At 35.2% G+C, this 27,013-nt stretch overlaps 1 protein-coding gene across 3 annotated transcripts in view; it reads right to left on the bottom strand.

Annotated features, from left to right (window-relative positions):
* Positions 1-4,884: 4,884 nt before the first annotated feature.
* The window catches only part of LOC112464567 (probable multidrug resistance-associated protein lethal(2)03659), a 22,824-nt gene continuing 695 nt past the window's right edge, over positions 4,885-27,013 (bottom strand). Inside the window, exons 1-15 of one of the 3 annotated variants that reach the window (XM_025031621.1) lie at positions 22,239-22,849; positions 18,473-18,577; positions 16,237-16,518; positions 14,804-15,234; positions 14,126-14,282; positions 13,024-13,226; positions 12,173-12,612; positions 11,686-11,900; positions 10,954-11,172; positions 10,107-10,293; positions 9,599-9,775; positions 8,556-9,012; positions 8,025-8,400; positions 6,791-7,487; positions 5,901-6,044 (exon numbers count right to left, since the gene is read on the bottom strand). In XM_025031621.1, coding sequence (XP_024887389.1) covers positions 5,901-6,044; positions 6,791-7,487; positions 8,025-8,400; positions 8,556-9,012; positions 9,599-9,775; positions 10,107-10,293; positions 10,954-11,172; positions 11,686-11,900; positions 12,173-12,612; positions 13,024-13,226; positions 14,126-14,282; positions 14,804-15,234; positions 16,237-16,518; positions 18,473-18,549 — 4,062 coding nt within the window. In that variant the 5' untranslated portion in view covers positions 18,550-18,577; positions 22,239-22,849. Of the gene's footprint in view, positions 6,045-6,790; positions 7,488-8,024; positions 8,401-8,555; positions 9,013-9,598; positions 9,776-10,106; positions 10,294-10,953; positions 11,173-11,685; positions 11,901-12,172; positions 12,613-13,023; positions 13,227-14,125; positions 14,283-14,803; positions 15,235-16,236; positions 16,519-18,472; positions 18,580-22,238; positions 22,850-27,013 lie in introns of those variants that run through there. The other 2 variants (XM_025031623.1, XM_025031620.1) reach the window with 2 other exon arrangements.

The raw sequence follows: 27,013 nt of genomic DNA, 5'->3' as shown, positions 1-27,013 counted from the left end.
CACGTGTCCTTGCGTTCCTGAAATTTTCATCACCCCGGGTATTCTAAATTTAGCTCGTACAACGAATCAGTAAAATGAATGCAGGATTCGATAAATCGAGGTCCTGAATTCGTAAAATTTTAATTGCCGAAGCTCCGTCGTTTATCCGCGAGCTTCGCGAGTTTAATCATTGTCCCATATCTCTCACATCGTAATCGCATTTTACCGGAGAGAGGATTCATCCCACTCTCATCCAGTATATATATATATATAATTTAACTGTTGATTTATCCGTAACATGCACATGTTTCCTTCTGCGAAGAGGAAAGGTTTGAAGCTCGTTATCTCCGTTAATATTTGGAGATTTCTGTCCTCCAAGGGACGCAGTACCACAATTTATTTATCCTCGGTTAACCTTGGGATTAGTTTATGCCGCGGGAACCCCGAATCGGGGCCCCGGCGCGGCGCGTACGAAATCCGGAGGAACTTTCGCACAGGTGGTACCACGCACGAGAGAGCGACGGGCAACAATAAAGATAGAATAGGAGATAAGTGTCATCTGTAGTGATTATCGTGATTATAACTTAGGCAATCGAGCTGTGGTAAGAGGGGGAGGGAGGGAGGGGGGAAAATAAGGGGTGAGCTTAATTTTTAACGTTAATAGCGATTATTCTCTTTACTGTCAGTATTACGACACACTAGTGTACTCGTCTCGCCGGGATGCCAGCAAGGATCATTGCAAAGGATGATCTGCGAGCCGAGTAAGCAGAGTATATAGATGTAGAGCTATATTTGAACGGCCTGTTTCGCGAAGGGGGGGAAGGCAGAGGGAGACCTCGAATTGATTTCCCGGAGGTAGGACGCGTATCGTCCTCTCGAATATCTAGGGTACCCTGAGAGAGGCCGAGAGCTTCTCGCAAAGCAACCTCGCGGCTGCCACAAATCAAATCGTTTATTGGACTTAGATAAAAGAGAAAAATTTTCAGCCGCCGGAATATAATAAATTTAATTGAAATTCCTATTCCAATTCCTAAGGAAATTAGTTGTCTAAAGGGATAAAAAAGTTAATTAAATTCTCCGTTCCAATTTCGAGAAATTTCAGAGACTTTTATAAAACTTTTTCTCTGACTTTTTTTTATGTTGAACGCTGCCTACTGAATTCAATAACCGCAAGGCAAATAACGTGATTTAACGGACTGGATAATTTAAAAAGAGGCTTAGCGGACTGAAAATCAAATAAAGACAATAGGGGCGTTCGGGAGTTTGAACTAAGCTAGGTTTTAATGCGTAAATTTATTTTGAAATTAATCTAAAACGTAACAAACGTTTCAATCTAAATCAGGTCATCCTCAGTGTCAAAATATAAACGTTTCGAGCTGAATAATTTAATAAGATCTAACAGAGATCTGACAAACAGTCCCTCTTTCGCAAGCGAGCCGTTCATTTTTCTTCTTTTTTTTTGTAACCTTTCTTACCGGTATTATCGTTGCGCATTGCTCTTCGCCGATAAGGCAAATTAGCGAACGATTTAATTAATTAATTAGTCTTTGTATTTCGACAATAAAGTTTCTCTCTCTCTAGAATCCTAGGAGTAGCGCGGGACTTGCGTATACATTCTTCTTTTTACTATAGATAGCTTACTCGACGAAGGAGGACGAAGATATAAGTTTGGGGTCGTATAATTCTAGATAAATGTTTACGTACTGTACGCCAGACTGATTGCGTCGACTGTTTGACGGTTGAGAGTAATAAAATGGGCACGTGTAAGACGTTCTAATTGTTTATAGCGGGGCATGTGTGTGTGTATGTGTGTTGGCGGCGGTTGAGGATAATTCCTTGTATATGCTGTGCGAGGTCCTGTCCAAGGGCTACCCAGATAGCTGTAAGCGACCTATTAGAGGAATAACTCTAGTTTACCAATACCTTGTTTATCATACCTGTTTTCCCTTGCGCTTTAGGTTTAACGAACGCTTCGATACCTTTCTCTCGCTCAATTTCGACGGAACGACTCTCGTCGTCGGGAGATCAATCGATTCGACCAACGACTAATTATATTTATTGATTCCACCCGCTGATAGCCGCGGATACTTTCGAAACGAGTAACTTTACGTAGAGTAACGAAGAGCATCGAGCCGTGTCCAGTTGCGTGTACTTATACATACCTTTAATTAGAAGCATATCCTAATCTCTTTGCCGCTTTGAATTCCTTTACTCGATCCGTCGATATTCGTTCGCCTCCTTTTTTTGTAATTTTAATTTATTATTTATTCTGCGTTTTTGATAAGCACGTGTAATCTTGTTCTTGGTGAGAAATAAAGAGTTGGAGAGACCTACGATCGGTGTGCAATGTAAAATGTAAGTTTACGCATATCTCCTTGTAAAGAAGAAAAAAAAAAAGAAACTTTACTTTGTAAGGCAAGCGTGTTTTGTATCGAGGATATAAAGACTCCTGAATGTATCGACTTTGATTATCATCGCCGTAACGTATATACATAATTGATGGGATCCTCGTTTTTAGATCGACGATGTAACATGTTGACTGTAAGCTATCGTTAAGATAATTAAAGGACAATGTAATTAAAAAACAGGAAAGTAGAGGAAAAAAAATATATATAACGATGGAGTAATTATCATAAATAATCATTTGTATCTATATTTCGTTTACAATGTTTACGTTACATAATGTAGGCACTTGTATGTAAGGTACTGTAATTCGTTTTCACCTAAAAGTACAATACACCTGTCTACATACATTAATAAATATTGATAATGATGATTACAAATACGATTGCGTTTCATGTAATAATGTACGGAACACGTACCCTGGAGTCCGTCGTGAGTAGCGCCTTTTCAATCCTTTTCCTGATACTAGTATTAACGCAGCTTCAAATAATTATGTTAACATCGACTTCAATAACTATTTGAATAATATCAAAGTACAATATATATATAATTGTATATCATATACAGCAATACTATACGATATACAATATATACCTTGATATATACTTATGTATCGTATACAATAATACATAATTGTACTATATGATATATCGTATAATACAATGATACGTAATCATAATCATATTATATCGTACAATACATTTGTATACAAACATACAGTAACAATATAATAACACGATAATTGTACTACGATATACAAAGTGATCAATACTTCAGTGGGTGAGCTTAAAAATAAGAACAAATGCAAATATTAATAACAGAAAAGGGATTAAAAAACTGAGCGCGATGCCATATTCATTTCCAACTTTTTGACGAAGTGTACATACTTACTGTTCTTACTTATACTGTGGTACAGTGTCGACATCCATGGGATGTCTCAGATCGACCACTATTACCTTCATTTGTTCGCTATTTCGTTGCTTTTTGATATAATACACATAATAATAGCTCGATATAACTAATATAATATAAATATAAGACAAACAACATAATTAACACAATATTATTTTTGGAGGACACATTTTTGGAGGATTACACATAAAGGTTCCCTGTTCAGAATCCCAAACAGTCTGCGACTTTTACATTTAAAATGATTTAAAAATATATATTAAAAAATAAAACAATATGTGAATAAAATATTCTAAATAACAGATTAGCTAAGAGAAATTGAGATTAGAATATTTAAGTATCAAGGATGCTAAAAATTGGAGAATCGAATGCAAGAACAAATAAAGGGAAGTAAAAATTAAAGACCTAAAAACATTAAAGAATAGTATATTAAAAAACGCAAATTATAAAAAATAAACATCAAGAATCAAAAAATAAAGACATACGATATGAAAATGTAAGGAGAAACAAACTGAGATATTAATTGCCAATACTAATAACTATCACAAAATGGATAAAGGAATTAATAATAAGAAAAGGATGATACGAAAAGTTTAAAAACTACATTTGCCGAGGACAGTAGTCGGATACAAATTTTGTACAAATGTCAGTTTGACATCTAACTGTAAAAAACACGTTGCATTTTGCATGCAGTCGATCGAGAATACTCGCTCGTTACTTTCTAGGCCCGGCGAAAAATACTCGACTATATAAAACATGATCTTCGAGTTAAGTACTTTGATTTCGCTGCTTTTTTGATTTTACATTGCTTAAACGAAGATCGAGTACAATGCGCCTCGCTATTTTAATAATAACAATACAATAATAAGAGAACAATAAGAAAATAATGTCGCAGCACGCTTTGCATTTAAGTATTTCGCATTTAAATCTAAGAGCAGAGGCACCTTTCCTTTTTGGTCTTCCTTGTACTTGTAGCACCAGTGTGACAGGAGGAACATTATAAAATCCTTGCAAAATCGCAGATACACACAGTGATCTGGACAAAGACGTACAAGGATGTACGAATTATGGACCTGCTACTGCTGTAACTTGTTTTTTTTTTTTTTTTTTTTTTTCTAGACTCTACGTCTATTTATCGGAATATACAATGAGTATAAAAATCTGTTTTCTGCATCTGCTACCTTACATTAAGTACAATTCTCTCGACTCGTTGGTTCATCGATTCTTTGCGGCGATTACATCCTTGAGAATAATTTCTTCAAGATTGAATTAAATTAACTAAATCACATTTTGAACTTTTCAAGCCTGGAGTCTCAAGATTCCAAACAGCAATATCAAAAATTGTAGTTCTTAAATTTTTTTATTAACAATCACAATCAATCGGAGATAATTCAGTTTGAGGATCTCTCAACATTTAAATTCTCAGAATTTTGGGAGAAAGCCTGAGAACTCGATAATTTATTCTTTCCAAATGTATTTATCAATTTATTTCCAAAAATTTAGATACTATTTACTATTTATTCTCTCCAAATGTATTTATTAATTTATTATTTCCAAAAATTTAGATACTATTTACTATTTATTCTCTCCAAATGTATTTATTAATTTATTATTTCCAAAAATTTACTATTCATTAAATTTTTGTATATATACAAAAAATTCTTTTCAAAAAGCGTTTATGGCAGTTCACAGTGACGGTACGAAAAATCAGTGATCCAACGAGTTAAGCTTTTCACTCTTCCTGATGAAATATCTGGGTTAGGCTGATACAAAAGTGACGTAATAATACTGTAACTACGGTTGCGCCGCGATCCACGCGAGTTTTGCTGATTTTCTAATTGTTCGCTGCACTGGCATGCATTGGCGATATAATCGCGCGTTACATCGAAAAAAAGACCAGCTAGATAGAACTGTGCAGCTTTCAGTAAAAAACGATTATTAATCTATTACTCCGCTGACGAAAGTTTCGTCAGTTTCTGCCGATTTCTTATTCTCTCAGCATTTCTGAAGCCTTCTAAATATTTAGCTCCTTGGAACCGAGTTCGTAAATCCCGAATCCGAGGGATTGTTCAAGCTTTTATTTTTCTCTACGTTTATTCACCTCTTTTCTTTTTTCTCTTCAAATCCGCTTTGGATATTCTTAGATTTCCATATTCCTCGATTTTTTATACCTCTTAATATTAATTTTAGATTTTATTCATTCTAAACTCTGACGTCCCGAATTTTTCCTATCTCCAAATCATCCTCGTATATTTGTTTCTGGATTTTCCTTTTTTAATTATCCAAATTCACGAATGCTGATAATTCTAAATGAAAAATCCTGAAAACTATAACACGTCGAAAGAATACAATAGAATAAACAATACAATAGAATTTCCATGTGAATAGAATACAGAGGACAAAGATAAGAATGTAAAGTAAACCCTGACAATTGTAAATTCTAACAAAATCTCAGACAGAATTTCACCCTGCAACTCCACCTTTCCTATTATTTTTCGAATCCCTAGAATTTTGCCTAAGAAATGGTCGCAAACACTAACGGAACTTTCGCAGCAACCTACCACAGTGTCTGTCGGACGTAATTGCGAGAAATTAACGTCGATGATGTATCAAAGCACCGTGAATGCGCGACTCTGATAGCAGTCGCGGGCAACGCCGGCCAGAGCCTCCGCCATCGCCGTGCCGGTCTCATGCACCATGCTCTTCAGGTAGCTCGTTTCCTTCTGCAGCAGCACGTGGGGATGATCGAATTCCTGTGCACGATAAAAGTACGCCGTTGAAGAGAGAGAAAGAGAGAGCTCACGATTTACGATCCACTCTCCTTACGAGGGCTATATCCTTCGCAGCTTGATACGTGCCGCGTATAAAATTTTTACGCCAGAGATGATGAAAATATGATCATTCCTGCTGACGGTTTATATCGCGGAAGGAAAGAATGGGATACTACCAGCACTTTCGTATTGAAAACAATTAACGTTATTTAAACATAGTGTTTTGCAATTTTTTCGCAGCTAAGTGACTTATTCAAATCAATTTACATTAATAAAACGCCACAAGAATGGCCAAAGGATACATTCATAGGAAATAAAACATTCGACAATATAAATTCGACAAGCACGTATAATTAAGGTCTATTTGAATCAGTTAAAAGAAAAAAAGAAAAAAATTTTCAATACAAGAAAAAGCTTTTCAATTTTCAGGGTAAGAAGAGGCTATTTGATTTTTTGTCTTGAAAATCCTTTATCAATTGTTTCTTCAACTGACTCAAATAACCCTTCCTTACTCTGTTGTTAAAAAAAATGATAAAAATAAATAAATTTAATAATATGGAACGAAAAGTAAAAACGCGTCGCAAGAATGAATAAATTCATAATTACATTCTCCACGATCACAGAAAGAAGAAAAGATTTCGTCTCCATCATCTACCGAGACCTTCGATGGTCCATTCTATTTAAAAAAAATACACAGAAAGATAAATCATTTAAAAAAAATAACTCACCACCGCGCTGCCGGCGTCCATCACCAGAATGCGATCGCTGTCCATGACGGTATTGAGTCGATGAGCGATTGTTAGCACTGTACATTTCTCAAACTTCTTTCTGATCGTCGTCTGGATCAACTCGTCCGTTCGCGGGTCCACATTCGCGGTCGCCTCGTCCAGCACGAGTATTGGGTTGTTTCTGACGATGGCGCGCGCCAAGCAGACCAGCTGCCGCTGGCCAACGCTGAGATTGGAGCCGCCCTCATTGATGTGGGCCTCCAGGCCCATCTCCTTCAGCTCGACCTCCTCAAGTGCCCGCCACAGCGGATCGTCCGTGTACGAGTCGAACGGGTCGAGGTTCCGTCTCAGGCTGCCGGAGAACAGGAACGGTTCCTGCGGGATTATGCTGATCTTGGAGCGCAGATCGTGCAGACCAATCTGGCCCGTGTTGACTCCGTCGATCTCGATCACACCGTCCACGTCGGCCAGGCGGAAGAGCGCCTGGATCAAGGATGACTTGCCGGCGCCGGTCCTACCGACGATGCCGATTTTCTCGCGCGGGAAGACGACGAAGTTGAGGTTCTTGAGAACTGGCGGTTCCAACGGCGCGTAGCGCAAGAACACGTTCTTGAACTGGATCTTGCCTTCCTGCGGCCATTCGGACTTAGGCTTTTTATCAGGGGTGCTCTCGAGAGGTGGCTCGCTGTAAACTTTGCTGAAAGAGGATTGAAGCAGGAAATATTAACGCGATTTAATAATTAAAAATATAAAGATAAATCAGAATACTCGAAAAAATTCCATACTCCCAATTTTTCCTGAATCTTATGAATTAAGTGTCTGGATAAACGCAAAAGTAGAAAAGTATTGATATTAAAAGTAATGAACCTAAACAAAAATAATCTCTAGGAGACCTTTGCTGTCTTAAATCTAAAGATTTACAAATTTAACGCTCCCAAAGATCTAAAGTTCCAAGCCGGTAGGATTCGAAGAAATTAGGAATTTAAAAATCTAATAATACACGATCAATGATGAGATGACGCATAACTCCGTATGAGAACAGTCGACTCGTAATCGGTAGATCGTGGATTCGATCCCACGTTTATTTCAAATTTATAAAATGTTCATTGGAAAAGTTGAAGATTATGAGTGAAGAAGTATAAAAAAAATGTAGCCCGTATTTTAATAAGATAAAACGATTAATAAAGATAATGCAATTTTAATGCAACATCATGCCCAAAGAACAGACGAGTACCTGTACTCAAGGATGCGCTCCACCGAGGTCATCTGGTTCTCCAGCTCGGCGCTCTGGCGCATACCCCATTGGAACATGCCAGTGAGACCGATACTCTGCGTGATCGCCAGGCCTACGTATCCGCCGTCCATCGAGCCGCGACCGTAGTTGTCCAGCACAAGAAAACTTAGCGTGACCAACATGATGTACAGCACGCAGAAAACATCCAACCAGAAGCCGAAGGCGCGCGAGGAAGCAATGAAGATGTACCACGCGGACGAATGAAGATCCTGGTGATTATCAAATTCCTTCGTAAGAATCATTTCCGCCCCGAACGCGCGGATCGTCGGTAGTCCTTGAAGAGTCGCGCTCAGGTGTGCAAAGACCGGCGAGCGGGCTGAGGAAAATAAGAAATTTCATTCAGTTTATCCGAAGAATTAAACGTCAATTCGATAAGATTGACGACTTGACTTCAACGTGATCGAATTTGTCTTATTTTATTCTAGAGGAAACTGTGTCTGTTCTACCGAAAGACGAGCCTAAGATACTCACTGATGCCTTCGAGACGCTTGACGCTACGACTGGTGGCCAGGTAGAAGAATCTCAGGTAATAAAAGACAATACCGACAATCACCGTGGGTATCAACAGCCACACGTTCGCGATGGCGACCACGACGATGATGCCTAGCAGCGATAAACCGATCTGGATACAATCGATAAGCGCAGTCGGTAGCATCTCGTCTACCGCGCCCATGTCCTTGGAGAAACGATTGAGCACACGTCCGGACGTGTTGGTGTTGAAGAATCGCATAGTGGCGCGGCTGATGCTGCGGAACATACGATCGTGCAAGCGTATTGAAGCCCGCATACACGTCCAGAAGAAAGCCCACGAACGAGTCAGAGTGATAACGATTGTTAGCAGAGTCAGCCCACTGTAGATGTAGATGCACTCCATGCGAGTGAAGGGACTCTCCGGATCTTCCACGACGCCCTCGTCCGTTTGATTCATCTATAAAATTATGTAGTTAATAATATAATTAACGTAAATCATATAATTGTAGTTGGGACTGCAATTTTTTATTTAAGTTTGATATTACATGAGACTCATCCTCTCTTGCAACTCTTCTCAGAAATCTCTTTTTGCTCATATTTTTAGATAAAAAGATATCAAAGTTCTGCTTTAACTTACTGGGATTAAATTATAAATTCCAACTTCTATAGCAATCAAAATTCCTTATTTATATCAAAACTTGTTGCACAATCTTGAAAAAAAGATTCTGAGCAAAGTTAGAATTGAGTGATATAACAACTAAATAATAAGTACATACTAATACATAATAGTTGATACTAATAAATATATCTATTATTTCTTTCATATATATAAAAAGTCTATTAATTTTGAATATAATGTAAAAAGTATTATTGTATATAAATATTCTTGGCTGGAAAATTTTATATTTCTCAAGTCTTATATTTATATAAAATATAAGACTTGAGAAATATAAAATTATATATATATATATATATATATATATATATATATATATATATCCTAATGTAATTCGCCGATTATTTTAGCAATGTGTGGCACTTACATAGTTTTCCTCTATATCAACCCATCGCGCAATAAAAAAGTCACCGCCGCTGGCTGCTAATTGTGTCATTATGCAAAGCATAACCACCATAAATATAATACACCAATTGCCGCCAGCGCGGAAGTAACCCGTGTATACATCGCCGGAAACATTGCCTACTGTTCGCATCTCAGCCACCTGAAATAAACAATAAACATGTTATGGTAACTTAATGTAAAAATCTAAAATTATTCTAATTGAATGATAATAGAATTAAGACGCTTTCATTTTCGAGACATCTGTATTTCTAAATTGCGATTTACGTGAAGTTCGTTATTTAATTATTAGTTATTAGTTATCAAAAGCAGCATTTTTCCAATGTGTTAAAATCTAGCTCTAGAAAAAATAAAATATCTACACTAATATCTTGCTATAACTTAAAGTTATCCTCAATCACAATATCTGTCAAATAAAATACGTACTAGTAGTTATTTCTCAGAAAATAAGTTAGAGAATATGTTAGAATTACCTCTTCAGGTTCTTGTTTTGAAGTTTCATTCGTCATGAAGGAACTCAGCGACGTGATGCTGGCGGTACGTGAATTGCTACGGCTAACGGGAGCGGAGGGGGGTCGAGAGGATTTCTCGTCCGTTTTCGCTTGATTCTCCAACAGCCGACCGAAATCCACCCCCATAGAGCCCAACTCGTCATAGGTGCTGATGAACAAAAAATTTCATATGAAGCAAAAGATGACAATATTCTAAATATTTGTTTAAATTTGTAAGCGAATTTTCTGAAAATAACGCAGAAAATGTTTGATTTTGTACGGTACGGACACACGAGCGTTCGAACGTTGCGTATCAATATTTGTGTTTTTTGTGCGAGGAGACGATTTCTGACATGTTAATAGATAGTTAAGTAAGAACTCTTGAAATAGAACTGTTTTGCTGTATTGATAGATAAATAAACAGTTAATTTCATGAAGGCCAAGCATTGGCCAATTAGCAGTGTAACTAGTGTATTAGCCATACATATTGTGGCCTATTTATAAAGAGTTTTAGCGAAGATATGTATTTCCCGTTTCGGTCTACAAAATTATACTATCATCCTTCCATTTCCCCCCTTCCTTAAATTCAAATATCCAAGGATTCAATCATGAAGCTAAGAATCTACGAAGCAGTAAAATAAATGTATGACTAAATGATGCGAAATATTTACGAACGTCAACCTCATTGCAATATTATTCCAACACAAAAAATATTGATACGCAACTTGTAAAAAAAGAGTAAAGTTGATACACAACGTTCAAATTGTAGCAAGATAGACAATGAGATATGAGTTAAAAAGATAGAAAAAAAAATGCTCTAGAATCGTACCCTTCAGCCTGGATGGCCCCGTCTTTCAGAACAATAATTCTACCGACGTCGCGCAGATATTGCAATTGATGAGTCACGAGAATCCGAGTCTTGCCTCGTAGATATTTTTCGATGCATTCTTCAAACATGTGCTTGCCCACATGGGCGTCAACGGCGCTCAGGGGATCGTCCAGGAGATATATGTCGGCATCGGCGTAAACGGCTCTGGCCAAGTTTATTCTGCCAATTATCAACGTTTTATCAATATATATAACTACCGTATCTTTCATTTTCTTAGGAAAGTAAAACCTGTTTTAAAACCCGAGGAATTCTTCACAAAATTAATTTTATTTGGATGAAAGTTAAGTTAAATTGTATTAATTATATAAAAATTTAATTAAAACATTACACGTATATATAAAATTTATTTTTTAACGTTAAATATCAAAATCCTTATTACGTGTATCAAAATAAATAGATATAAATTTTTAAGCAATATTTATTTTGCATAAGAACTTAATTTAGAAAGAAAATAGGTAAAAAAAAAATAAAAACAATCATAAGAAATAATTGCAATAAAGCAAATAAAATAAATTAATTACAAATATGCCAAAAAATAACTAGGACAAAAAACGTTAAAAAATTATGTAAAAAAAATTAAGATTTGAGAGGCTCTAAGATTATGGGTCGCAATTAAAAATTTGAATAAATTTCTGCATGTTTTGCCTTATCAGGAAGTTCTGCAACACCAACCTTGCACGCTGACCACCGGAAAGACTGATACCCCTCTCGCCTACGATCGTCTTATCGCCATAAGGCAGCAGGCTGAAATCCCTCTTTAATTGACACACTTTAGTCACGCGATCGTATCGGATTTGATCCATCTTTTGTCCGAATAGAATGTTCTGTCTCACCGATCCTGCGAACAGCCACGGTTCTTGACTGGCATAAGCAATCTTGCCGTTAACCTGAGAAAAAAGAATTTAAAAGACTGTAAAAACAATATATATATATATATATTAATTTATAAATTTTTTAATTAAATTACACAATCAAAAGAAAGAAAATAATTATATACTTGAATTACATTTAAATTTAATTCTAAACCATTTTCACTTAGAAATATACATAGGTATATATTTTTTAATAAATTAAATAATTAATTTTCGTGAGTAAAATAATTTAATATTTATCTATTTAAATTTCTTAAATATTTAACATTTAAAGATTGTCAACATACTTGAATGGAGCCTTCTTGCAAACGTAGCTCTTTCAGGATGACGTTTAACAGGCTGCTTTTGCCCGCGCCGACCTGGCCGACGATGGCGATCAGTTCACCGGGGTGCACCTTTATGTTAATATTCTGCAGGGTGTCTTCTCGCTCATAGTCCAACCACTTGGCACTGCCGTTCTCGATGGATATGCTGTGCTCGATATGATTCGGCTGATCTGCGATCATGTAGTTACTCTTCTTCTGCTCGACCAGATCCTCCGTGTTCTCCTTGTTACTCTTCTTCGCGTCTTCCTTATTACTCTCCTTCGCGTCTTCCTTGTTATTTTCTTTCGCGTTATCCTTGCTGTCCTTCTTCGCTTCGATCTGGGGAGGTGTCAGTTCCTCATACATCAAGAACTTCTGCAGCCGTTTTATAGATACCATTGCTTCCGCAACCTGCGTTATCCCTGAGTTACCACAGACAAAATAGATAAATAAAAAAGAAAAAAAATGCAAAATATTTCGCCTAAGATACTTTAACGGTAAATGTGTGATTGTTAAATAGGATTTTAATGTATGATATTGAAATAATAAAGTGCATGACGTATAAGATTATAATTACAGATTATAATTAAAAAAAATAAAACTAAATAAAAAAAAGAGAACACTAAAGATGAAAAAGGGAAAGAAATAAAGATAAAAAGAGGGAAAGAGGGAAAGAAGAAACAAAATAAAAAAAAGAAAGAAAAAAGGAAGTAAGGAAAGATAAAAGAAAGAAGCTGAAATAAAGAAATAAGGAAAAAAGCATTGCAAACGCTTTGTGTTTCATTAATATTGCCGATACCGTATAATTATCGCATATCATTGACATTGGTTACCTTGTGGGAAGAAAACAGTCATAGTTGTGCGTAAACTGTTGTAATAGGCAGTTATCACGAAGACTTTTTCGGCCGTTATCTTGTAGCCGAACAACACGTAAGCCAGCACTGTAATGAACAGCGACATCCTCGTGGTAAAGATGATGAACGACAAAGTGACACCCCTGATATACGACGCCCATCGGATGACATTAACTTCCTTGCTAAAAACAATTTTCGTAGTGTGAAAATTGAAGAGGTAACTCAAATGTCAGAATTATAAATAGATAACGTGTGGTTTTTGTAAATGGCCATAGAATATTTATTAGCAATTAGGAATGTGAACAGCAATCGTTATCTGGGACACTTGATATTGAGCATATCATTAACATTATTCTATTCCAGATTAAACGTAATAAAAATTGTATATAAACTAAGTATGCATAAAAATATCTATATTAGATATATTTAATATATCCAATTTAATATGTTCAAACACACAAGATATCAAAAAATGAGCAGAGATCTCTATTGCGAAATCTTCAATTAAAAGGTGATGTCTCTTGAAAAAAGAATACAGAAATATGCAAACGTAAAAGCGCAATAGAAGCGACAAGGCCGTCACCGTCGCCGTCAGTTATCATTTTATGCGATCGTATCAACATTGCAGCGACTACAATTGAAGTATGTACAACCAAAGCAAGTGCCGCGATTCGCTCTTCACATGTCAGATGATTCAACTCGGTGTAGAATACGGATCGCGAAAGTAAAAGAACATATCCGCGAGATGTTCCGCGACAGTTTGTAGCGCTCCAATGTCATAATATATCCGTTTTAAATGAAAAATATCGTATAATATGAATCGTTCGGTCATATGACTATTTATCTCTAACGTTGGAATTTTTATTATCCCTCAAAGAATTAATTGAGAAATATAATCTAAGATTTTAATCATTAATCATTTAAGCATTAATTACGTTGAAATGTTCGTTTCCGTTTACAAAGGCGCTGCCAAATGCGTTTTGCAATGGACGTTTTTCCCTAATAAACATGTTGCTCAACGTACATACAATTAATGATGCAAATGCTTGCTTGTGTAATCAGTGTAAGCGGCAGTACTCACCTTCTTGCTTTTTCTATGAGCGCGCTAAAGGGATTCTCCCAGGTATACATCTTGATGGCTTGAATTCCGCTAATAATCTCATTCGTCAATCGCACCCTTTCATCAGTCCTGATGGCGGTTTTTAATCTCAGCTCCGACGACTTTTTGCCCAGCCACGCTGAGAAATTCCGAGAAACGAGGCGTAAAATAAGATTAAGGAGTAACTCAGTGATTTGCCGAAATGAGACATGTTAATTAAGCAGAGAAACACACGACTTGGTAATTGGAAATTTGGCAATAAATTAAAAAATTTAGAAACACGTAGCAGCGAGACTTAGGAATTTAGAAATGTTAGTATTTAAGACGATGTAAAAAGCCGCCAGTTTAGAAATGTAGAATCCCAAGATTTCAAATTAAAATTAATTTAAATTATTACTTATTATAATCCTTTTGTAATTTATTATTTATCTATGTATATTTATGTTAATTATTATTTATCAAAATCAATTAAAAATCAAGATTTCAAAAATTGACTATTTAACCGAAGCAAAAAGACAATTTCCGTCAATGGACACGCTTCTCTAATTTAAACGTTTCTAAACACGCATATAATACATACATATCAAGTCATTTTGAACTCGGTCGCTCGATTACTCTTATCGCCAGAAACCTGATCGGTCAGAGTTGCGGCCTTCTTACCTTGTAAAGGGATAAACATCAACAAAGAGGCGACGCCAATGATAGATGACACTCCAACGTCGATCACGTGGTACATGACGTACGTGATGATAATGGTCTCCAAAGGTCCGAGCCATAGGTAATGGAGAAATATGATACTGACGTCGAATCTGTTGACGTCGTTGGACAACAGATTGACCGCCTGGCCGATCGTCGTCTCGCCCAGCGCGGTTCTGGTCATCTTCAACATCTTACGGTAAATAAGCGAGCAGCAGGCCACGCGGACCTTCATGCCCATGTGCAGGATGGCCATCATATAGGGATGGACGACGAACACGTTGAGAGCGGAGCATAGAATGACGCCAGCGGCGCAAAGGTAAGCATAGAACTTGTCAACATCCATGGTGTTAAAATAGAGCAACATCTGACCCAATAATAACGGTTGCAGCACCCTGCGAGAGAAAATTCGTTACTAGAAATATTATCAATTACTTAAATAATTATTCAATGTAATCATTAATTAGATATGGGAGATTTTGGAAAGGAAATGAATCGAATGACTGGTTCGACTAATGTAACCAATGAATCGGGTTGTATCTTTTTTTTATTAATTTACACGAGACATGTTAGCGTTAGGGATCAATAAAAATGGATCGGGGATTTAAGGAAAACCTATGTCCTCCTCTTCTGTGTGTCATTGCGAGTAGAATGGGCGGCATTTTGCATCGATAAGAGGATTTCAGTGGGCGGTAATAGCGAATCGGCGCGCCGATAAACACGTTAATATGCGTCAACATGCATCATCCCAAAGAGAAATCTATAAGCCCTGATATAACTCCTGATGAGTTTCAAGTTCACTTTCTTCTTGGCTAATATCCTACGGTTACTTCAAGTTACGAATTCGGAATTTTTAATTTATAAAGACGATCGCACCACAAATGTTTCTGCGAAAGGGAGAATTTGCGTGTCAATTGAGATTTTTATTAAATATATTTAATTCTAAATATTTAAAACGAATAACAAATAGAAGTTAAATTAGTGGTTTAAAAAATTCGTGAAATAGGAGTTTATCTCTCTTAAAAATTTATATCCTAAAGTATGAATCTCAATGGAAATAAAAAATCTGTGAATTTCAATTCGCTTTTAAATTCATATAATCATCGCATCCGTTCGTAAAGATCCTGAACTTACAATTATACAAACATCTAATTCATTTAATTAGACAATCTTCACCTGGTTAAATTTTTGTGTAATTAAAAAATACCGTGAAAGACTCGTTAATAAAGATTGCTTGGTCGTGGCTTAAGGATTTAATTTCGCAGGATTAAATCGCCAGAAACTTATATCGGTTTTCCATACTCGTCAAGACAGCACAAATGCAGGGAATATAATAGAAAATTGGGTTGAGACTTCACAGAGGGATTTTCAGGGGAGACGTGAGAGGAGATTATTACCTGAGCAAGATCTCCATAACGGCCATAAAAATCCCGTACAGCAGGGTCTTGAAGCCGAAACACCTGATGAGGACCTTCATCAGGCTTGGCTCCTTGACTTCCTTCTGCGACCCGCTCTTCGTGCTCTGCTCCAGTCGACGCTGGTACGCCTCGCATTCTTTCTCCCAGGCATTCGCTATTTTAACACCAAGAATACCACTTGTATGCTCTTTAAGCGGGGTGTACAAATCAGTTACTTCAAGATCCCTGCGGTAACCCACCCAGAAAATGCGTAGGACCCAACTGCGAAGAAGAAAAGCAAAACACACACGTTTTACTCAACCGCAACTTGTCCAGCTCAAATTATGTTTCTTTCACTAATGTACTATGATCTCTCCGTCTGTCTTCCAAGATACTATTTGTTTTATCATCTCGCAAAATTGATTTGATCCTTCTGTCTAATTTTAATTCAAAATCGCGTGATGTCTACTTAACATAATCAAATAGAACCCAAGATAACAACTAAGAACAACTTTCTTTACACAAAACTTGACGTCAAAATAAAAATTTATCTACAAAATTAAAAATTCTTGGAAAATACATTCAACTTGAAAAATTGTATATTATTAAATATAATAAAATTATTATGACAAGATAATGTTAGGTAATCACAATTAATGTGAGAATGCTTCTCAATGTTTATTGAATTCGTATATAATGCTAACATGGAGTTGTTGAATTTCATAAAAATAGTCTTCAATGATTTGAGGGACTAACCAGAGAGATGCAACTAAGCTTAAATCTTCGGATTTAAGTTGCGATTCAAAGATAAAGAATGCAAAGAACTTGATGGAAATCAATTGACTGCATGTGATTTTCGCGTTATCTGAATTGAATAAAATTGAACCAAAACAAGGTGAAGATAAGAGCACAAACGTTACTGCGCATAAAAACCATAGTGAAAATAAAATAAAACTGTTTGTGTTGCCAGACATGTATAAAATTTCATATATTTCCATAAAGCGATCCAAAATGATCCCGTCATTATTTATAGATTCTTATTCATCGACAACTTTTCCGATAATTCGCGTCACATAGTCCGCTTATCATATCATCCAAGACTACTGATATGTACATAACGATGCGAGGCAACGAACGTGAAGAGCATCTATTTATTCCTTATCTATCTGTTTGTCTATCTATTATGGCTGATTCTTCCGAAAAGCAACTCGAGAAAAATGCATTGTAATCGAAGAGATAATACTATCGTACACTCGAGCATCTTGTACATTCACAAGTGTGTAAAATATTTGATACTATCAAATCGAATACAATATTCCGTTGAAGCTTGAAATCAGACAAAAATGTGGCCAGATTAATTCTGATTGAATTGATCGGAATTTAATTGCAAATTTCACTTCTCCGATCAAGATCGTCTTAATTACCTTTTCATTCGTCTATACAAGTGCGTTCAATCGATCTATAAAAAAGATTACATTCGCGTCTAGTCGAGATTCGCGAGACTGTTAAGCCCCTTGCACAATAGGCGATAGGTTGCCGACAAAGCTATACCTTTGTCGGCAACTTTGTCGCTGTCGCTATCGCCTATTGTGCAAGAGGCTTTAATTCGATTTGATACGTTGATTATATTTCACGAAACTACGTAAGAATCGTAAGTAAGGATCTACGTAAGATCCAAAAATTTCCAAACCAAGGATATAAAAAAGGTGATAAAATAAAACAATATTTTTAAACAACTAACAAGTATTTTAACAAATTTATTTAATATAATCACCCTTTATTTCAATATATTTTTTAGAACGAATTAATTTTTTTATACTATTGAAAAAAATATTCTAAATTTTTTAATCATGAAATTTCTCAATACATGCGGAAACCATTTTTTCATCAAATTTAAATTTGATATAAATTTTTTCCGCAAATCAGATTAGGAACTAAATTGGAACTGCAAGAACGATGAAGAAGTGTTATTAGTGTTAAATTATTTTAAGAACAAAAATTCATATTTTTTTAGTAATACAGAAAAATTAATTCGTCGTTCTAAAAAATGCATTAAAATAAAGGGTATAATTGAAAGATAAAATGGTTGTTTCATTTTATCACCTTTTTATATCTTTGAGCCAGAAACTTTTGACTATCATATTAAATTACAGACCGCGCTATCTCTTCTTCCTTAGCTATCTCTCTTCACCTGATATCTCGCAAGTGGTATCCGCCGTTTGCTTTTCATACTCACGAAAATGTCAAGACGCTGAAGATGTTGGCGCCCGCTCTGGGATTCTTCACTTTCTCGGTGTACACTTTCCCATCCATGATGATGGCACACTCTCACAGGACTGTTCTGCAAAGGTATAATGGATCCTCAGTACATGCATGCGCGTATCTAATACGTACGAGTACACAACACGTGCGCGCACGCCGCATCCGATTACATCCGAATGACGTTGCTTGCAGAAAAAGAGAAGAAGACGACGAAGAGACAGTAACTACAACTACACGACGGTAACTACATTGTGTACCAATCGTGATGCAGCTACCTGAGCTACCACACGCTCCTCGCCGCCGTCTCTTCTTTCTTCGCTGAGGGAGATTTGATAAAGTCTGAAATATCTTATCTATGTTACGCAGAACGATTCAGGTAACGCCAGTGATCCCCAATATCGCGCTTATCAGCGACGCATGTGCTTCCACGTAGACCGATTGTAATCGTAATCGAGTCCGAGGAAGATTTTTCCGCTTGGCACGCGAGTCTCGCATTATTGCGCATTGTTGCGAAAAGCAGGGGCAGCTGTTCGACAGCGTGATAAACACCTTGCCTCCATAAATCTTCTCGCCATACGTTTCACACTTTTCTTATCGTTCTTTGTTTCAATATTTTCCATATCTTTCGCATCAATGCTCGCCGTCACGTGTCCAAATATTTTATCCGCGATACCGAATATTTAATAAATTTTAATTAAAAATTCTCACTTGAAGATTTTGTATTTTAACTTTGAGATATCGGAAGTTCTGTTTTAATTTATTATGATTATAAATTATAAATTTCAATTTTCTCTCTAATCTAGGTAATTAAAATTAAATTAAATTCCTTTAATTTATCATAACTCGCAACTAAAAGTTCCAATTTTCCAATTTTAGTTTGTAAAAACTAAGTTTCTCTTGCAATTTTTCAACAAAGCTCTTTCTTCGCTCATGTTTAAAAAAAAAATCACACCTAAAAATATTTTAACTTCGAAGCTCTTTAATTTACTACAATTAAGTTATAAATTTCAACTTCTTCTAATTTAAGGCAATTATAATTCAATAATATTGAAAATTTTGCATTTTAACTCTAAGGCATAAAAAATCTGATTTAACTTACTGCAATTCAATTATAAATTTTTCAACTTTCTCTAACAATTATAATTCAATTTTAAAATCTAATTTATCTCGGTTTAATCACAATTATGTAACTCGGTTTCATAATTTGTTAGCTATAAGCTAAAATGACTTGTATACGTATAGTAATGACAAAATAATATACCTATAAATGTATAAATCCTCGGTTATTTACCCGATACAAGATAAGATTAGGTCTAGAAAGACTAGTCTTTTATAACTTCTGTATACTCGGGCTGTGATTGAAATCAGTCTTCTCTTACTTTTTCTTTTTTCCGTTTAAATTATACAACCGTAAAGAGATGGTTTAAGTCACGAAGATCATTTGTATAAGAACTCAATGAACTATTTAGGGACACGTGATAAAAATATTCGACGAAACTGTATCTAGAGCACAGAAATATGTAAGTATTGAAAAGCGTGCATATACAACAATTTTCAAAACTCTAGCTTTATTTGCATTAATTTTTACTTGTCATCCCGTCTTTCCGTTAATCTCCGTATTATAATCCATACTCATCATTATATCATTAGATTGCATTAACAATCACGATTCAATTTAGTCGGTAATTTCTTTGATTATAGTGTGAATTTTCCAAAAAAATCAATTAAAATCAATTAAATCATGTATGTATAAAATATCCCCAAAATTCTTTTACAAAGATATCATATCTTGAAGCAATCGCTCCTCAAATCACAATTTTTTGAAAGACGAAATGTAAACAGTCATGTTTTAAGAGGAGATAATATATTTCAATATCACGTTAAGGTTGAGTATCCATATTATAAAATGAATTGCCAAAAACGGCTTGCGCAATATATTCCGTAGCGCTTCGATAACGAAACCACGACAAAGAAGGTGAATCGGAGTTAAGCATTGACTGAATACAGTTGCAAAAACGCAGTGTAATTTTTGTGACGCGGTTACGCAATCTGCGACACTTGCTAAAATATGTTCCGAGGACGAAGAAGCCAGCAGACGTAAAATGAATTATATACGCTTAAAATTCTCAGATGTTGTAGCGATGTTTCCGAGCGATTAAGCTCTGCGTAATTCGTAATTTGTGATGGCAATTCCCTAATCGTATAATATTCGTGAATAGTAAAGGCAAATTTGTCGAGTTCACCCATTCCCGTTGGTTATCAATCGTATTGATTCGCCGGTAGAGCGGTATTTAAATGAAATCAAAGGGCGTGAATCAGTCGATTCGTGTTGATTCATGTGTATAGCGCTACTCCACGCGTTTATAGAGACTCACAATCCTCTCTCGTATACTGAAAAGCCTATTACGGTAACTTATAATTACACAATCAATTAGATTAATTACTGGAATGAATTACTAGACTTTTTATTATGGTAATTAAGCTAATCGAGACTCTATAAAGTGGGAAGTGAATTAGATAAAATCTCAAGAGAACAAAGATCACAAAAGTTAACAAAGAAATACCTAGAAATAAATAAATTAAAAATACCTAAAAAATAAATTATTGTCGAATTATCACGATTAATTATTAACAGATCAAATAATGAAGTATGAATTGCAAAGAATCCGGCGTATAGTTTTGCAGCGACAAATGTACGCGACGAACTTCATGAATAATTATCATTTAGGGCTGACGATTATTAAACGCGACAAATCCTGCGATAACCGAGAAGAAATTTGCAAAGACTCTCGCCGACTGATAAGCAACTTTGAGCAAATTCGACGAGAAGATTTCACGCGATATAAACGTGCATGTACACAATGGCGATAATAGAAGGTTCTATTATACAGGTGCAAATCAGGTTGCAAAACGTAAAGTAACGTGATACTAGAAAGTAATATTGTAATATATGAAACAAAAACAAAACTTAACTTGATTATCAAATAAGGTATCTTTAGTCACTTTTTAAAATTTCTAAATAATAAAAAAAAATCAAAACTTGCTGTAATAATATTATATAAATGAAATATAATAATATAAAATTGTAGATACATGCAATTAAATAAAAATATAAGACTGTTGTGAAAAACGGGGAAAAATGTTTCTCGTGTTTTCCAACGGTATTTTTTCACGAGAGACACTTGAAGCGTCCTTCGTCGTCTTATTAAAACATCGTTCTTTGTTAAATGTACCGTAACGAACGAAGTCCTTCTCGAATTCGCAATTCAATTAAATTACTCCCGTATACGGTGGATTGGCTTTTCCCGGAGCGCTAATTCCCTTGTGTGTCTCTCGCGTTCACGTGTGCGGACGTATGTATGCGTGCGTTATCGTAGCTATTCCCAATCGACGCATCCATTACTCGGTGTTGGAACATGCGTTATCAGAATATTATCGAGGCTATTATTTGCAACTCTAATATATCCGTCGCCTGCAATGTAGGATTTAGCCGAGACAGTCGCGAAGCGATAAGAAAACCAAACTGAGAGATTTCCGAGTCTGACAAATTTTTGCCGAAATAAATTTCCGATTATCCGCAATATTCCCCGTTACAAAACTATAAAATATCTTCCTTAAGTAAAAGATTAATATTTTGTACTTAAAATTATTTTCTGTTTTTCAGTATATTTGAATCAATTTTTGTATGCCATAATATTATTACATAATATTAAAACAATATTTTGTACGACAAAACTTACTTGTAAACTGGTTTTTTAAGAGGTAATTATTTAATGGTTTCTAATTATTGCGACATCCTGCCGGAATAAAGTACTCATCTTTCGAGTCGTCCAATTTTATTGTCATGGTTAATGAACATCTCTTAAATTGGAAAATATTTACGTTACATCGCAAAACTTTTAAATACCTAAAAAACAATTAGATTATTATATAAAATTATAGTTTTCCGAGCTGTATCGAAGGATATGGACCGCTACTAAAACTTATCTCGCGTTCAGTAAATTGGTGTGGGAACGCTAATCGATTCCAAATCGTCCCAATCACATTTTTCCGGTCCATTCCCTTGATCCATTTCCCCGTTACATTGCTCTCGTTACACAAGAGGCAATTAGGATTAATTCATTGTTGACGCAATGGCGATCGATAAGGAACGTGGCGTAATTTGAACATCATGTTATGTTAACGCGACACGTCTCTTTCATCGCATTGGTAAAGACACGATCATTGTTGATCTATTCGACATGTCTCCCCAGCGCTTTTCGCTTGATGAAAAACGCGATCAATTTCGTAAATTGACCCGTAAAAAGAGAGCGCCGCTATATGTATAAGTACAACTTAATACAAGAATATTGATAGTGCTGAAATAATAGCTGAAAGTAAATTTCCTCACATTACGTTATTAAATTGCGGTATTAAAATACAGCGTCGCACATATAGATATCGTTCATAATATTGTTATGAGTATAGAGAAATAGTATAACAGAGTCAAAAGTGCCTTCGATTCATGCGTATAAGTTTATAATTAGAACGATCACTAGTTTTAAATTGCTGTGCTTTTAAACACTGCTCGGACCCAATTTTACCGAAGAAAAAGCCTTCTTTTTTTTCTTAGCACAAAAAATTTCGTACATTCCGTGTGCGCACATTCTAGGACACTATGTCTTTAAAACCACCAATTACGTACATTTCTACCAATGTAGATTAATTTTAATCTCGGTTTAACTTATTTCTTATCTTTTTCTAATTGTAAGAATTAGAAAAGGATGTTAAGTTAAACCGAGATTATAAGTTAATCTTCGCGTTGATAGAAATGGACATTAAATACCAATTACAGTGTCTGATGTCGATATATGTATACATATAAAATGGCTTAAATTCCGTTATTATTTCGTTCGTTATCACGATCAAATGGAACGAAGATAACATAAAATAAAGACAAGCTATAATTGAATACATCTATATTTATGTCTAAAATGGAACGAAGATAACATAACTTATGTATCATCGAAGATTAAAAAATTGTGACTTTCATAAGAATTGTAACTTTCAAAATATTACTCAATCGTACTCTTATTAATTTTCTATTAAAAAGTGTTATTATAAAGTGTAAAATAATTATTGTAAAATAACCATAATAAAATTATAGACAAAGAGACAAAAAACCAATACGTATTATAAAATATAGTTTCTAATATCACATTTTTATCTAATAATTTTTGTCTAAATTGAATATTTTATGTTTTACTTCATCTCAGATTGGTTGCTTAATTCGGATAATATTTTAACATTTAATTATTAATCTACATTAAAACCGTTCGATGTCATATCGTATTTTAATTACCGTATATTATCGTATTTAACACCGCATATTTTTTCCTCGTATGTACAAATCCCGCATTTCAACTAGTAGCAAAATCCGACAGCTGAACAAATACATTCCCGCATAATGTTCATAATGTTATACTTTGGCTGCATTCCGGTATTTACTGTCAGCGACTGTCAGTACTGAAAATCTATAGTATACGTAACATAATATATAGCAAAATATAGATTTTTCAGTACTGACAATGAATATCGGAATGCAACCTATGTAAATAACTCTCTCTCGTCGCGTTTAAGGTGGCTCTAAGGTGACATCGTTAGTCAATAATACAACTCACGCATAAAACTTGATAAAATACATTATGATTTTTCCTAAACATCTTATCTAAATAAAAATTATTAATATTGATAATGTTCCCATTGATTTTTATAAGTAGTTTATAAATTTATAATAATTATAAAAGGTCGATTGATTAATGTTGTCTTGATTCTTACGCGTCAGTGCGCAAGCACTGTGCGTAGATAGTGTAGATCTAGCACCCGACTCGCCGTCTCCCCGCTGGCGTATATAACTTTTAGCGTGTCCATGACATTTTACTTCCGTGACACGCACATGCATCATCACTTTCTCGATCAAATATTTCTTAAAAATCCATGGCAACACACAACCTTTCATATACCACTAGAAAGTTTGTGATTTCATCTTTCAGTGATCAGTTTTTTATTAACATCTCTAGTTTTTCTTAAAAGATATATATCATTTCCGGTAAAAATTCAATAACCTCCCATAAGAACTATGTTAAAAAGTGATTTTTTATATTGCTCGTTTGCAATAATTTATATGGCAACAGGGTCTCAAATTTTAAGAGATGGTTTATTATATGTTAAAGAACAACCTCCCAAAATTTTATTTATGTGGCTAGTCTTTTAGTTTACCTTAGAGCCACCTTAAATATATGCTCACTAATTGAACCGTGCATATAGCAGACACAGTGATTTCTTTTCACCGTCGCGGCGTCGCCTCTCATCGAAAAATCTGACCTATGCCCAACGATATTAGGCTTAATTTATGGAGGCAAGCAACGGACGTGCAAATCAATAAATTCAAATGTTCGATCTCCTTCGCTATATATCATTTCTTAATTATCTATCGACTCCAACCGCTGGCTCGCTTCTTTTTTTTTCCTTAGAATTTCGATTTTATGGCGAGTGCCATGAAAGCAGTCGCGTTATCTATGCACGATTTTGCAACTTTATTATTTTTAAGTCTCGACATATCATACATACATCGCAATTTACACAAATTCGTTCGCGACCTCGGTACATCGGCGTTGTATATCAGCGCGCTTTAAAATAAAATCTTTAAACTGCTCTTAAACCTGTGAAAATCGAGATTCTTTTATCTGTTTTTCAGTATCCAACAATGAGAATTGCTTATCAAAATGCTTATTGTCAAAAGACCGCGTTTTTACTTCTGATTATTTATAACTTGGCCATGACTATAAATATGCTGAATGCTGCAGCGTTGAATAAAAAATTATTTAAACGAAGCACGAAGAAATTTCTATCGCAGGATATTATTAAACACACTATATTAGAATCTATCAATATCATAATATATTAAAGTCGCAACTTTGACGTCGTTATATATAGACTCTGCATCAATCATAATTATATTTTTAACCATAATCGACACAACAAATTCTTTTTAAGGGATGAAAGTTCTAATGAAAAAACTTTTTCAACGCGTTCCATACTGTAGTTATAATACGTGAAAATATTTGCAACTTTAACCGCAAATTTCTCAGAATTGTGACGTGATAGAGTAATTTAACTCGTACTCAGAGCACAAAAAAAATAACGAGGAATGATGAACTTCGTTCTTGGGTATTTTTATTCTTTTGTTTGACACCGTATTCATTTATCATTCATTAGAGAATTAGATAAAATATCTTTTATATCAATATATATATTATATATACTCACGTATTTTTAAAGTAAAGGATAAATTATTACTATTAATTATCTCCGTCGCGACGCATTACACTCTCTCGATACAAAGTGCGTAGTAAAGACAAATTGCTTGCGGTATCTACAAAAAGCAGTAATTCCGGGACCTTGCTTACTCCGCGCGTATATCGTTTCTTTTTTCCGCGTAGTAATCGTGAACGGCTCCATTATTCGGCGTTACGCTCGTTTGAGTTCGCGAGACTTGAAACTAATGATCGAGATGACTCGACCGAAGAAACCAATTCCCGCGATTCACGCGGTGACACACGAGGTATATAACACCACACCGCACGCTCGACCAGCGCGAAATGCAGACAGTGATAAAAGCACAATCGTTACGTAACAGGCGTCAACGGAGAAGCGTCGAGGTCGCGGATCGGTTTAGGGTGACTGGGCGCCTTGATCCTCAGGGACGCGTCCTCTTTTCTGACGAGTTATCCTTCGAGAATTCCTCGGGTCCGTTTTAGGATTCGGATTATACGTGTGACTTTGAGATTTCGGTGCGGCTCGGTTTAATTTCGTGACGTTTAAAAATCTCGGAAGCAGACGGGCACTTTGTGCAAACTTTTGCGATTCCGCAAGCCGGTTAGATGTATCGTCAATATTTTTTATGCAAGTCAAGTCGAGGAAAATCAAGCTCTTCAAGTTTCACTGGACATATTCTCCAATGTTCTTTTGTTCGCGTCCGTTAAATTTTTATAATAATAAATAAATGACAAACAGTTACTGATATTGAATACTGAAGAATATATGTACACTATTATATCAATATGTTAATATTATATGTATATATAATATGTAATACATGTATGTAAATAATGTAAATTGAATGTTGATAATGTATTAATATTTTATATATATTTACATATAATACATTATATTAATATATTATTTACATGTGTGTTATTTATATTATCTTATTATATTCCGAGATCTAGCAGCGCCAAGATTTTTGCATTAAATATTTTTTTATTTCAAATTAAATCTTTTTATTTTAAATTGTTACTTCCTTCGTTCTTTTCGATTAAGTCTCCAATTCTATTGAGATATACTTCTTGTCCATATTATACATATATCACAATTACAATTGTGTTTAATTGAATTTGTTAACAATTAAGTAATTTAAATCGACTGACTGGCAATATATATAACGTCTTTTCGATGTGAACATTGAAAAAACTGT

This window comes from Temnothorax curvispinosus, unplaced genomic scaffold, assembly GCF_003070985.1.
Source record: "Temnothorax curvispinosus isolate PA1 unplaced genomic scaffold, ASM307098v1 QBEX01014323.1, whole genome shotgun sequence".
In the NCBI taxonomy this organism is placed as follows: Eukaryota; Metazoa; Arthropoda; class Insecta; order Hymenoptera; family Formicidae; genus Temnothorax; species Temnothorax curvispinosus.
Note: the sequence above shows the minus strand (reverse complement) of the source record. Positions and strands in the feature narration are given on the sequence as shown.